Below are 16,119 nucleotides of genomic sequence, written 5' to 3'. Positions count from 1 at the left end.
TCTTGAAATTCAAAGTTAAGAAAAAATAGGTAGATCTCCAAATTTATAATTCGATAAAAATAATCATTTGGTTGATATAGTTTATCTGAAATTAACTTTCAAAAAACCTCCATGGCAGACATAATGGGTATCATATCATACAAGTAATGTCATGAGGATATCATCTGCTCAAATGTTCTCAATTGACGTTAAAAATATCACACAATGAATGAGTAGTAACGTCTTGTCAAACCACACAATAGCTGTCTCTGTCTTTTATATCATATCACATTGTCCTCCACATTTACACAGAGTAAAACAACTTAATACTGCTTTAACACATTTGCATCGTCCTCTGCAACCGTTTTAACTTTTACATTCACATTTTATTAATGTAGCACAGGACTCATACGCTTGCTGCAGCGATGATCAGAAGGGTTCCATATACTCCAGTCGTTTTATGAAACCAAATGACTATCATCTGAGGACTTCAGATATTAAAGCACTGGTAGACATCTTGAATGGTGGCCATTTTGAAAACAAGAATTTCCAATATATCATTATTCTTTATTTTTGTTAATTTGCTATTTGCATCTATACTAATGTTTTTATGCATTTACAACTAGTTTAGCAAAATAATTGTTATATGACTGTTGCTATTTATATTGGATATTCACCAAGAGGTCACATAATGAAGGTACATGTTTACGAAATAGAGGTATCTGATTCAAAATTTCTTATACTTACATGTTTGCCTAAGTAACTTTTTACTACAGAAATTACGTTTATATATAATATAATGTATGACCACAGTTTGTCGAAAAGGATAAAATATTTCGTAAGGAAAAACGAAAACATATTTCTGAAGTTGAAAATGTATAAGTCGCCGATTGAAAAAAAACAGTAAAATAACCAGTCACAGTGAAGCTGTGCTGGATTAACAAGAACAATGACTGCAGTGTATTTTTTTCTGTTGTGATCTATCTGACGATCTCCACTTCGCATTTTCATTTATGATCGACAAAAGAGTACGTGACTGTGCACTCTTCACAAGATACTGTTCTCTTAGCCAGACTAAGTGCTGGAGATGTAATATCACAGGAGGCCAAGTATCATGCTTAATTTTTTACAAAACTTGGCAACATGGCAAGTAGGCAGAATCCAAAGACACTGAGGAAAACCAGGAATCTGTTATCCATGGAATTGTGTTTGCCAAAATAATAGAATACATCGACGGCACACGGTATGGAGAAGGTATTGTGCCAATCATCAAGCATGAAAGGAAGGATTGATACAACGCATCTAAAAAAATTAGGAAACTAGCTGCCATATCAGATCTGCAAGCACACAAGCAAGGTTGATTCGTTCTCCTGATTTTGAACGACGGTGTTGGTGAAGCTTTGAAACAGGTCACATCTCAAAAGCGTGAAATTAAAGGCATCATCATAGCCAAAGCAGTTAAAATAGTTTGGAGAGATATGCTTGATACTAAGAATAGCTTTACAGGGACATTCAATAACAGCTGTCAACATGAATCAGTTTCACAGACATTAGCTTCCTTAGTAAGAATGATTCTAGATGGGCCAAACATAGAGACACAGTCCAGTAATATCGTTGAGTCGCACACAGCACTAACCATTTCGCAGCTACAACAGTTCAATTGTGCAACTCGTCGTCGAAAGGATACAACTACAACTTATCAATCCTCAGATTGAGAGCCACGTGTCTCTGTGTTTGCGGAACTGATGTTGAAAGCTTTCATTGAATGTCCCTGTAAAACTGTTCTTAGTATCAAGCATATCTCTTCGAACTATTCTATCTGCTTTGGCTATGATGATGCCTTCATCGTCACGACTATAAGACATAGCCTGTTTCAGAACGTCCCCAACATATTTGTTGAAAATCAGGAGAACGACGCTACCTTTCATGTGTGCTTGCATATCTTCTATGGAAGCTAGTATCCAATTTTTCAGAAGCGTTGTATTAATCATTCCTTCCATGACAACTCCGAGTTGCTCAAGGTGTTTGCTGTACAATATAGCGATATCAGCAAGCTCGAAGATTGGCACAATATATGTTCCAGACTGTGAGCCGTCGATGTATTCTAGTAATTCGGCAAGCATAATTCAGTGGATAACAGATTCCCGACTTTCTTTCTGTGTCTTCGGATTCTGTCTTATTGCCTTGTTGAGCAGTTTTAACAAAGATTTAGCATGCTACCGCGGCTCCTGTGATATCAAATCTCCAGCACTGATTTTTGCTAAGAGAACAATGGTTTGTAGTTCAAGTGCACAGTCACGTACTCTTTTGTCGATCATAAATGTCGATGCATAGTGAAGATCGTTAGATACATCACCCTCACTGCAGTCTTGTTCTTGTTGATTCACCACAACTGTGTCTGGTTATTTTACTGGTATTTTCAATCGGTGACTCATCTTCAACTTCAGAAATATGTTTTCGTTTTTCCTGACGACATATTTTGAGATCTGAAAACTTATTTTGACAGGATTAGTACATTTTGTTGTGTGACGCTGAAGTGTTTCTGCAATTCCATGGCCTTCATTCAACTGTTTCAAGTTGAGTGATGCGAGAAACTAATTCAATGCGCAACATCTTTGAATGTTATCATCAAAGGACTGATAACCAGCGCCAATGTCTATGTCTGTTCTTTTTGGTATCTGCTGGGAATTGTAAATCCTCACGTGTCCTCTCTTGGCGTTTCACAATTCTTTCCAGTCAATTTGTTCATTAGATCTTTCAACTCCTGTGTTTTCAATATCTACAATTGTTATCCTTTTCGACAAAGTACGGTCATAAATTATATTGTATATACGTAATTTTTATGATAAAAAGTTAAAAAAGGCAAAATTGTGATAAAAAAAAATTATGTTTTAGATACATTTATTTTGACACTTGTGCATGCTTGATTTGAACACTTGGTGAATATTGAATATAAATAGCCACAGTCATATAACGATGATTTTCAAAACGAGTTGTAAATGCATCAAAACATTTGTATAAATGCAATAGAAAATTTAAAAAAAGCAAATAATGATATGTTGGAAATTCTTGTTTTAATTACTGGCCTCCATTCAAGATGGCCGCCTACAATTCAATATCTGAAGTCCTCAGATGATAGTCTTTATCATAAGTGATTAATATACCAAAGATTATTAAAATTGGTAAAGCCATCTATTTTTTGTAATTTTTTTTTAAATGATTTCTTTTGATTTTATGGCGGCCATATTACACTGGCCGTCCAGAGTAGCCATTTTAATTTTCTTAATTGGTTCCAAAGCTATAAGTGTTTGCTATGGCCTAAACTAAAACTCTGCAAAGTTTGACGCTTTTACCACAATCTGAACAATTGTTCCACAAATCGACTGGACTATAATGGCATGATTCATTACTGACAAGTCTTAATTCTCCATTGTTAGATAAATTTTTTAAACAAAAATAAGAAACTACGGCTCTAATTCATTCAGACAATCATTACCTTCTAAGAATTTCGATATTCTATTTAGGTACTTTTTGGTTTTAATGATCATCCCGTACTTAGGGATCCATACATCCGTCCTTGGCTTTCAGTTATTAAGGATTGTTAGTGGATGGCGATGATAAACCCAAAGAAGCACTAAGAACTAACAACACTTTAAACTGATCTTTTTAAAAATGAAGCTGAACTGTTTGCAAGTATTTCAGTCAGAGGAATGCACTTTTTAAGACTACAATTGATAATTCACACAAGGATCATTTACACACAATGTAAGTATGAGGGTCTGTAGGGGTTTACAAAATAGAGAATAACTGGCAAAAAGTGAAAAATAAAGGGCAAACAAAATAAAGAAAAAGACAAATAAGCAAACAAATAAAAACTAGACAATAATTGGGTGGCACAATATAAAGAATAGAGAATAATGTTGAAAATAAACAAGGAAGAATGGCTTACAAATTTATAGAATTGAGAAATAAAGGACCCTATCCAGACCCTCAAATATGTGTAATTTGACATAAAAATGTGTTATATTACGTTCATTACAATTAAACATGTTAAAGCTAAAACAAATGTATTTAGATATAGGTATGATAGGTGAAACTCTTAAGGAATATGTATACAAGTAACTGTATTTTTAGTTCATTCTACCGGAAATTTTTAATTTAAAATGGGTGATCAAGTTGATAACGTATATGAACTACCAATGGAAGACCTGAATGCATCAAACCACGAATATAGTATCCCAATTAATGTGTGGAATGATAAACTTACTGACCTATATAAAGCAAGTAGGACAAGAGATAAATTATTTGTGGTAATGACAGTAATGCAGTTGATTTGTTTATCAGTTGCAGTTGCATTCATTGTCATGCATTTCAATGGTAAGGATGTTTCAATCTTTAACTTATTTTCAATTTATAGGAACACATTTATTGTTTCAAAGTTTAAAAACGTTTATTAACCAGTTGGCTGACAAGGAAACAGGGTAGATAAAATAACAATATATGGAAAGCCAGTCGTATTGCTGATACATCAAAATACAGACAAAACAAATATTAAGTAGGATAAAAGTTGAACTGTTTTCACTTTAATAGACATGAAAATGAACCTTATTGCAAATGATTTTTATCTTAGCCATAGTTCTAAATGTATCGATTTTTGTCGTAAAGTTTTCTCTGAAATTAATATATAAAAAAACAAATAACCAATACCGAAATTTGACCTCTCTCTGTGATTTATAGTCCTAAGCATTGTGATATATGAATGCGAAGACAAGTGTACTTCTTCATTACTATGGACTAGGCACATACATGTCAAACGATTTACAGTGAATTAATGTTTGTACACCTGTATATATCATGTTCATTATATAATCATGTTAAGTGATGTTTTTTTGCTGTGGTTCAGGTCTTTACATTATATCTACATAACATTTACAATATAGGTATAAGTGTTTAATTTAGGATTGAATGCAGTCTAACTCTGCAAGATTCACTTCAACATCACGATACACGATAATAGGTTACATTGTATCCCAGGAATAAACTTTGACATAAAACTTAGCCAGGTTCAAGGACACACAAAGAAATACAAAACAACATATGTATAGAGTGGGATTTTGTCCAACTCCTAAAGAGACCAATCACTCACAAAGTAACCTCATTGTAGGCAACATTGTATTTGATAAATAAACTTGACCAACATTGGTACAGACTCAAAACTTAACCTATCTTTACTTTTAAAGATGTATTAATGATAATGTTTTCAATTTTGATTGTTTACATGTGTCTAGGTACTGACGTTGTTTATCATCTTAATAACGTGTTATAGTATTTTTTTATTTGTCTTTGTAATTTATTACTTTTACTGTTTAGCCTATTTTTGGCAGTATCCACTTGACGTGGCTCGGTACTTGTACATCCCGTCATTGTGTTGTTGTGCTATGGTAATTTTTTGTATTCTTGTCTTTCGTTTATTGCTAATGTGCTTTGTCTATATGCCTATTTGTTTGTCTTTGTTGACATATTTGCTTGTTTTTGTAGTGATTCATTTGATGTGGCTCGGTACTTGTACATCTAATCACTGTCTTGTCGTGCTATGGTTAATTTTATTTTTCTTGTCTTTCGTTTTTGCTAATATGCTTTGTCTATATTCCTTAAAATACCCTATCGATAATATTATCGAAAAAAAGTTGGAATATGATTTTCTTTTATCGTTCCAAATATACTTCCTACATCCAATGACCTGGTCTAAGAAGTTTATTGTAGTTTTATGTTCCTGTGTTTATCGGTTATCTTTGTATTTCAAAATGTTGTATGTAATTGAAGTTCTGTTTCTATCTTATATGCTTTACGTCTTTATATTACAGTACACATAAATATAAAACTTTAAGGCGTAAAGCATAGTTCACACAATGTGAAAATTAGTAATGTATGTAAATTTGAGTTCATTAATGAAGATTTTCTCTTAGACCATTTCAACAAATATATATAGGTTTCCGAAAATTAATTCATTGTTTAAAGAAAAACAACTTTTCAAAAGTATAAGTTTTTTTCATTCTTTTGACATAATTTACGAAGCTACATGAATACTTTAACTTATATTATACATTATGTGGTGATAATACCGAAATATAAGTTTACAACTTCCTAATTTCAAATTGTATGAGACCATGTACAAAAGGGGGAACAAGGAAGACCAGGAGAATCAGGTACAAATTATTATCTGTAATTTAGATTTCGAGTGAAGTTCATTGTTCGTACCCTCAAAAATTTTAAGTTTAGGCGTTGTTGTTATCCTTTTAGAGATTGGTTGTTATCTAGGAGGCTTATTGTGGGATGCAGTTCCTGTTTTTATTGGTTATCTTTGTCTGTCTGTCAAAAAGTTTATTTAATTTAAGTGATGTTTCTATTTTGTATGCTGCACGTCTTTGTGTTACAGTACATATACATATAAACTGGAATAAATTCCGTTTCTATTAAAACATAAATTTTAGCTTAGTTCAGACAATGTGAATATTGATAATGTATACAGTTTTTCTCTTGGACGATTTCAACAAATGTATAAAGTTTTTCTAAAATTACTTTATTGTTTAAAGAAAAGAATTTTTACAATTCATAAGTTTTCATTCTTTTGACAAAATTTACAAAGATACATGAATACTTTAACTTAAATAACACATTATATGATGATAATTCGGAAAAAAAAGGTAGAAATGAACAATTCTGAATACCACGATCGTATTAATTGATTTTGTGGTGTTTAATTTACACATTCTGAAACTAAAATAGATGTAAAGTTAATTTAATATTTGTTTTTTGACAATCATGTTTAATATTCTTTTGAAAATTGAGACAATATTCTGTGTAATTGAGATCAAATAATTTATATAATAGTGTAAAAACTTTGATTTTTTTGAAGATTATAACTTATGTTTTAGTAATTAAGTTGATTTTTAATTATAAGTGCTTATGGTTTGGTGTCAAAATTACTACATCTCACTTCTTAATATGCTATTTGAATTAAAAAAAATATATATCAGATAAAATTGCAATGATTGATATGAGAATGATTAACCTAAGAACTTATCATCAATTAGGGAAGATATTACGGTAATGATGTTTACAGAGCCCGATAATGTAGATGCGGTCATAAAATAATGATCCTTTGAATAAACTTATTCTGAAAGGTTATCAATGTAAAACAGTTATTGATGTAGACCTTTACATTGTGTTTGTCGGTACTATAATTGATATCGTTTATAAGAAATGAAAACATAACTTCATATTTAGGCTGTACAGTTATGAACACTCATGCTCCTACATGCATCTTGTCGATATTTATATTTTAGCATTACCAAACCTTAAATTGTCTACTTTTGGCATGGATTTTGTTATTGTTCTTTTAGACATAACAAAGTCTATCCTTCTTTGACTATTAACATTACCTTTCTTGGTTTTTCATATTTTATTTATCTCTGACAAATCTTGAATAAATAAAAAGATACTTTTGATTTAGGGTTTTACGTTTTCATCAATCGTAATATATATATATATATATATATATATATATATGATCTATGCTTAAGGAATTCTGATATAATTGTATTGGTTTAATATTTCAAATCAAATTGTAGGAGACAATGGACAAAAGGGAGAACAAGGAAGACCAGGAGAATCAGGTACAAAATACTTATCCGCAATTTTAGATTTCGAGTGAAGTTCATTGTTCGTAACAACAATATGTGTCAAATAATAATGCTTTATCCAAATATTATGATTTTCCTTCTGTTTGATTCGACTTGTAAACAATATGTTTCATAATTGTCAACCATATGTGTCCATAAAGCGTTGGAGAGACGATTTATACTTGTAAAGAACACATTAAGGAGTAGCTTCCTCATTAGCAGAAACCCTCTAACAACGAAATCATAATAAGTCCTTAAGTATAATATCAACCGATAATTAGATACTTACTCGGAAGATGTCACTGGAATTTTTATTTCTTGCAGGAAAAAAATGGACTTGTTTGGATGGACGGGAACAGTATATGGGCAGTTGCTATTACTTTCATTTCAGATCAAGAAAGACATGGAGTGCGGCAAACGTAAGTTTTATGGTGCTGCAAAATAAATAAATATAGAATAGCATGGGCCAAATTCAAAGTGTAATATTAAAACAAACATTTTGAAAGACTAAAGAAAATTTATAGTCTACCACATCTCTTGTAAAGATATATAGGTAAGCTACCTTGCTTCTTCTTAATCAATACATCGTTCGTCGAATCATCATCGTGATTTAAAACGTCGGCCTTAAAACATATTTTGTTCTCAAAACATGCAAAACTCACCTCTTGTTTTGAGACATCCGTCCGGCTGAATTTACATTTCAAATAGTTTAAGTCAGTTGTGCATTTGAAAGTAAAATAATTTGATCTCAATTGGGCACTATCAACGGTATAGATTTCAGAATAATTTTGTTAAGGTCATTACTCGAATATTCATTATCACATGTCACCAAATGTTTATTTCCCAACACAGCAATGGAGAGTTTGATTTTCAACGAGCTTCTCGAAAGATTAAATAAAATCACAGTTGAAACACAACAACAAATATAACTTCCATTTTCTTTATAAATCTTTGAATGTCTATTGTGTGCTATTATCGTGAAAACGTCGAATAATGGCTGTTTCATTATAGGATTAAAAACTAACGTTTGTTTTACCAACCAATAACAGCACTGCGAAAACCCCTGTACTGAAGAAAGAGGTTACTTTTGTTATTTAATAAATAGCCCTAACTGAAAGAAAATGAAAAATAAAATTCATGTTTAATACAACACAAATTTGAATGTCAGCGATTGAATTGTTAAGACATCGATTCAAAATAACGGATGCATTAAACATATCCACTGCAGTATTACAAACGCTTATTTTCATATTGTGCAGTTTTGATTTTTGTATTAGATGTGAAAGGATATGCTAATAAAAAGGGGAGAATATACCAAGGGGAGATCAAATACCAATCAGAGAAAGACAGAAAAACATAACTCTCCAAATAAGTAATCAGAAAACCAAAGATTGAGAAACATGAACATCATCTGTATCTTAGGTAAACTAATGTGGTCCGGAGGGTTAGTAGTTTCTGCTTCACTAGCAAGCAGCTTTGGGAAACAAATATTATGTGATAATTCGCAATCGGAGATGTCACAGCAAAGGAATAAATCGGGATTGCATGTGTTTACAAGTAGAAATATCCGTGGTAATCGATCGGTGATAAAGACATGTCACGAAGGACAACCAATCAACATTGCCTCCGTAAGAAGATTGCAACTTTACCATTAAGATCTATTTGCTCAATATATACCTCGCTTTTTTTTTTTGGATTCAGGGTCCTCAATGTTCTTCAACTTCGTACTGTATTTGGCATTTTTATTTTTGATTCGAACGTCACTGATGAGTCTTTTTTAGACAACGCCCGTCTGGCGTACAAACTTAAATTCCAGGTAACTATGATGTGTTTTTTAGGTTTAAGTTATAACAATTTGTTTAAAAAGGATCATTTCTATGAATGCATGTTCAATTTATTTAATGCATGTATGTACATTGATAAAAGTCACTTTTGTTTTCTTAATAATTCTGAGTTCATTTTAAAATTTGAATATCATTTATCAACTTTGAAAACTAAAAACATACATTTCAACAATTTTTATACATCAAATGTCTGAATAGATTTAGGTTTAAGTCTCACAGCCATTTTTGAAGAAAAAATTAGAAAACTAAAATCATATGTTTCCATGGATACTGAACTTATGTTATTTAGTTTTAACTTTTTTAAGTGGTTTTAAATCTGCTAAGAAATAGGATTCTAAATATGTATACATGTTTGGGTATCAATGTTAAAATGGCACTATCCATCTCAAAATGCCTGTCCATGTTCCTACACTTAGAGACCCAATTTCAGCTTGAAATGCTACCTGTGTATTGCTACTTTAGAATGGGTTTGAAAGCGGATATCGATTTGTTTGGTATACAGACTCTTCATGTTGGTTAACGTAGTTGTGATTGTGAAGTTCTCATTTCGCACAGTTTGTAGACCCATGATATGCAGTGTCATTGGTCTTGGGTTCGACCCCGGCTGATACAGAGGTACTTTTAAAAGACTTCGATTTTGAGACATACAAGACAATAAATAAGATAAAAGAGGGACAAAAGATACCAGAGGGACAGTCAAACTCATAGGTCGAAAACAAACTGACAACGCCATGGCCAAAAATAAAAAGACAAACAGACAAATAATAGTACAGATGACACAACATAGAAAACTAAAGACTAAGCAACACGAACCCCACCAAAACTGTGGGTGATCTCAGGTGCTCCGGAAGGGTAAGCAGATCCTGCTCCACATGTGGCAACCGTCGTGTAGCTTATGTTATTACAAATCCGGTAAATAGTCTAATTCGGTAAGTCACATTCGTGAAAAGGGGAGGATATTGTAGTTACGACATAAGGAACATATCCAATATCATCTGTGAAACGGTTATTCCATAACGGTCAACCAACTCGTGATGGCGTCCGTAAAATTTACGAATGGATGATTTCAACTTAACCATTTGGAACTCTTGCCTTAATAGCTTCCTTGTGAGCAGCAATCCTCTATCAAGAAAATCATGATAGGAAACACAAGCCCGGGAATATCGTATCAATTGGGAGATATATACTCCGTATGCAGGCGCTGCTGGAATGTTGATACATAGAAATGGAAAGTTCACAATTGGGAAGCTGAAATCATCTCTTTTGTCGTAAAGTTTTGTTTTCAACCGACCCTCATTGTCAATTTCTAGATGTAAGTCAAGATATGAGGCAGACTTAACTGTATCTGTAGTATCCTTTATCTCTAGTTTGATGGGATAGATTCGTTCAACATAGTCACCAAATTTTGTATTATTCAGTGTGAGAACATCATCTATATAGCGGAACGTAGAGTTAAAGGATATTGCTAACTTCTTTTCTTTCTTCCTAAGAAGTTCCTGTATGAAGTCACCTCATAATAATAAAGAAACAAGTCGGCAAGAAGAGGGGCACTATTGGTTCCCATTGGAATTCCGACAGTCTGTTGAAAAACACGTCCTCCGAACGTAACAAATATGTTGTCAATCAAGAAATCAAGCATCTTGATATTGTTAGTTTCAGAGAATTTTTTGTTTGAATCAGAGTGATTCTTTGCAAAGTAAGACTTATCCCTCCCCAAGATAAGATACTTGTATCTACGTTCGCCATACTTTTTAATGAAACAAAGTAATACCAACTCTTTCAATTTGTCTTTTAGTTTGGAATAGGGAATACTTGTGTAAAGTGTAGAAAAGTCAAATGTGTTAATACTATTGCAAGATGAGAGAGTCTTAGATTGTATGTACTCTAAAAAATCTTTGGAATTTTTTAGTATCCACATCTGATTCACGCCACCTCTAGAATAGGCAGTTTCACAATGACTTTGGAGCCCGGCTTTGATTGCTGATAAAATAGATGTTAATAATTTAGAAAGAGGTTTCGTGGAGCACTTGGAAGACCCAGCAATATACCGTTGTTTGTAAGGCAATTATGTAGTTTAGGTATCCAATACAGTGATGGAAGATCCAGTTCTTCATCTTTGGTTGAAATTCCAAAGGAACATAGAACAGACCTATGATTATCCAGGATTTCCTCTTTGGTAAGTGTCGTGAGGGTATTTGTTGAGTTTCCAAGTGAATTGTCAATACCTAATTCATTTATCAAGCAGTTTATGTAATGATATTTACACACAAAAACGATGTTGTTTGGGGCTTTATCTGCGGGGACAACAACATATTTGTCATGGAGGTAGAACAATAAAATACTTCAATTGCTATCTATTTAGTCTTTGAAATATGACATTGCACTAGTTTTTAGCAAAAAAGAGTATTCTTAGATTGTAACTTTGTGTCGTTTGGTTTGGTTTTTTTTTTAGTTCCGATCTGATGATTAATGCCCTTTCTAAATTATTTTTACGTTTTGTTCTCACATAGTGTTGATTCACCACCATCACAGGTTAGGGCGGGGGGAGAAAGAGAAATACCACTCGGAAACTTGCTAAACCCCGGTACATTCATTATGTGCCTTTCCAATGCCTTTCCTCCAAAATTATTGTTCGTTCATTGTTGTAAGATTAATCAGGCCGTTGTTTTTTTTTTCCTTTTAAATTGTTTTACATTGTTATTTGTCTCATTGACAGTCATAAATATATTTTTTGGTATCTATATATACTTAAAAAAATAGGGAACATATCGCATTTTCAAATAGTAAAACCAAAAACAATATTCCTTGTTAAAGACATCTGGACAGATGTGAAATATCTGGATTACATATTGTCAAGTAGGGGGTCTTATTTATCTGACATGTCACGTATCACCTTTCTTCGTGCATATTCGCAATCTATACTAACATCTTGTATTTTAACACGTGATATCCCGGAAGTCACTTAATACTAAAATTAACACTTTGATTTCTGAAATCGTCACTGATCATTTGATGTAGCACATTAATTCTAGAGTTGTAATTTAACGACAAGTAAATGTGGGTTAAGTTGGTTTGAATTTAATTCACATTACAAAAATGTCATAAATGAAAACTTTTTTTGCTAGTCTTAGTAAACAAAAACACCAAACGCACTATGTTTTGTCTGAGTTGGACTTCTTTTACAACACAATAATGACCAATTGATTTAGGCTCTACTTGTAAACCGTCTCTTTTACTTACTTACGTAGAGCAGTTGAATATTACAACTTCAGAAATCAGGTAAACACAATAAATGCATACCCCCGTTTATTACCCTCTTTTGTTGACCAGAAAATGGCTGCATTTGATATAAGTACGCGAATCAAAATATATCCACATCAATATAAACATTAGTACTTGTAAATAAATAAATACATAGATAAATAGATAAATAGATAAATAAATAAATAAATAAATAAATAAATAAATAAATAAATAAATAAATAAATAAATAATTAGTAAATAAATAAATGAATGAATGAATGAACGAAAGAACGAACGAACAAACGAACAAACGAACGAACGAACGTATGAATGGATGAATGAATGAATGAATAAATAAATGAATGAATGAATGAATGAATGAATGAATGAATGAATGAATGAATGAATGATTGAATGAAAGAAAGAAAGAATGAATGAATAATTAAATAAATAAATAAATACATAAATAAATAAATAACAGATTTGTAAAAAGCTTTCTAAATGAAGTGCTATTCATTTTCTGAATATTGTTCATCTACTTAATCTCAATTTGTCGAACATTTTGGGTCAAATTATGGAAATAAGACAGTTTTATTTACGTTCCAAAAATATACAATGACAATTGTCTTATCTGATGAAAACTTTAATTACCTTTTTGGGTCCATATTTAAAAAAATAAATATTAACCCTTTCTCAAATTATATGGCATTTTCCAAAGGTAATCAAAACTGTTATTGTTAATTAAGGATATAATAAACAAAATTGATTTGTTTATGAGATACATCTAATATATCAAAGATTTTAATGCTTGTAGGGATATTCGTGAATTAATATGACACGGTTCATATGTGATCTTAATCTATATTGTCATCGATTGATGCGTTCAATCGTAATACTATTCATTTGTTTTCCGTGTATTTTATATTTTCATCAATTTTTGTGTCCATGTTTATTTTGATATGCAATGCTTAAGGTGATAAATGTACTTACGCACTTAGTTCCAGGTCTACATCTATAAATTTGTGTCATTGTTTGCCTTTATTTAAAAAAAAAGAAACGAATTGATTACAAATGCGACAACTAGCAACGAAAGACCAAATGACAAAGATGTAAAAGACTACAGATCACAGGATGACCTTCATATGAGCAAAACTTGTGAAACATGTTATTAGAGAAAACCAACAGCCTCATTAATACTTCAGCAATAACCGGTAAACAGGTATGGCAGACAAAAACCAATTAATTACCTGGCCCATGCTTGGAAAGGACACATTATGAATGTGGCGGGGATAAAAAAAACATATAACCTCAATCCTCCTTCCAAAACATGAAGTCAAATTATTTATGTTTGATTTTGCGTTGCAGGATGACTGTCATAGAAAAGGAGGATTTCTTCTAAAAATAGACAATGCCGTTGAAAATTGGTTCTTAAAAACATATATCAAATACCGTGAGTTACATTTAAAATATTAGTGAATAAACGCACTGCACCAGTGAATATTTGTATGAATATAATTTTTTTTTTTCAATTTAAAAAAAGAAGATTTCATAACAGGGTAGTGAACATTGTGAAATCATACAAAATACCTGCATATCATCTTATCTATCAAAACATTTAGATAATACCATCTTAAAATTTCAATCTTATGCAAGGCATTTTTTGTACTAAAAATGTAATATTGTGTAGGTACCAGTGCGTGTGGACTTTTTTTTACTGAGATACCACCTATCCCTACGATCCTAGGGTGTCGAATTTTGACAAAAGGAGCGAGATTCCTTAATATTGGTGAAGATACATTTCTTTAAAAACTATACTTTTGTTCAAAACTATACTTTTATTCCCTGTAAAAACTGGAAATTTGCATTCCAGTCTCCTCTTTAAACATTTCAAGTAAAGAAGTGAATTAAGGTATTAATTTGAGAGTCGCTGATTTCAGCCATTTTGATAATCTGATGAAGCTCGTCTCTTTACACTTTTGTTTGGACGCAATCTGAAGAATATTTGTACATGTTGGTCTGTTACAAAAATGGGCAAAGTAAAGTATAATGCATACGGTAAGAAACTTAAAGAATCAAACATTATGTAAATGTAGAAAGTCGCTTTCAGCAAATTTGTTTAAGAACGGAATTCAAGCATTAATGACGTTACTTAACTGATAATCATTGAGTCGATAGACGAGTAGATTTAGGTGAATACGTTGTGGCTATTAATGATAAAATATAATAATTTGATCATTTCGTCAATACTTTATCATGGCTTTCCTGATATTTGAGTTCCATTTTTATTTCATTTCAGACAATCCAAATTCTGTTTGGATTGGAGCACACGATTCTGAGCAAGAATCAAATTTCATATGGGAATCCGACAATACAAATCTTACCTTCACGGACTGGTTTCCTGGTGAACCTAACGATGACAACAATGAGGATTGTGTACACATGCGTAAATCGGTTAACTACAGATGGAATGATTATCAATGTTCAGAAAGAACATCATATATTTGTGAGAAAAAATGAAACTCATTATGCTTCACTCACCTTTGCATTTAAATAATATCATAATAATACCTTATATATCATCACAGCAATATGTCAGTTATTTTACCAATATCTTTTTTGTATATTATGTTTTAGCTTTAAACAAGAAATCCGAAACACATCAACTGGATGAAGAACTTCACGATAGATGCAGTTGTAGATTTTTGCAGAAAATGGGTAAAGCGCGATGCAGATAACGCAAAACAGAACACAATTTTATTGATGTAAGCTGTTCAGTCATTCATTCCGCAACACATTCAAATATGCGATGAGTGATGAGAACACGGGTTTCTAACCCAATCAAAAAGCCCGGAGTTTTAATATAGATGATTATCCTCTTTTGGCGACAAATTTGATGTTATTTTAGCAGACAGCAGTATTGATTTTATATAATACAAAAATCACATTTTGCAATATCCAACTAAAGACTTTAAAATTCATAGCAAAACTGTTAATTCCACATTTACCTCTTCATCGTTCACGAATGAGCGGATTTTAGAAAATGATAAATCCGTCCTTCTCTCATTTTGAGTTAACATAAGAAGGACGATGCTAATCTTCCGTAATTAAACTGGATACCTACACTTTAGAGAAATTTACATGAAGAACGATGTACCACTTAACATCTTTATAAAGTTCTTACAACAGTCTTTCTACAGTAAAAGATGGTCGTCGCAAATATTGTGTTGGGTATATTGCAGATCTACTCCAAAAATGATCACAGTCTCTATACTTTTGCAGTCATAACAATTTTTTTATTTTTTCTACACTTTATACAAATATTTCAAATGCTCAATTGAATGATCGTCTACATGATCTTGTTAAAGATAGCT

The 16,119-nt window shown here is 32.0% G+C and overlaps 1 protein-coding gene across 1 annotated transcript; it reads left to right on the top strand.

The window, feature by feature from the left end:
• The first annotated feature begins 4,143 nt into the window (after positions 1-4,143).
• Positions 4,144-15,327, top strand: LOC127721419 (perlucin-like protein). The gene is made up of 5 exons (XM_052228142.1): positions 4,144-4,356; positions 7,611-7,655; positions 7,986-8,080; positions 14,114-14,198; positions 15,045-15,327. Exons 1-5 carry the CDS (start codon positions 4,179-4,181, stop codon positions 15,263-15,265), a joined length of 624 nt encoding a protein of 207 aa, XP_052084102.1. The 5' UTR covers positions 4,144-4,178; the 3' UTR covers positions 15,266-15,327.
• The last annotated feature ends 792 nt before the right edge of the window (positions 15,328-16,119 follow it).

The sequence above is a fragment of the Mytilus californianus genome, unplaced genomic scaffold, assembly GCF_021869535.1.
Source record: "Mytilus californianus isolate M0D057914Y unplaced genomic scaffold, xbMytCali1.0.p SCAF_12, whole genome shotgun sequence".
Taxonomy (NCBI): domain Eukaryota; kingdom Metazoa; phylum Mollusca; class Bivalvia; order Mytilida; family Mytilidae; genus Mytilus; species Mytilus californianus.
The sequence above is the reverse complement of the archived record's forward strand: the minus strand, read 5'-3'. Positions and strand labels throughout refer to the sequence as shown.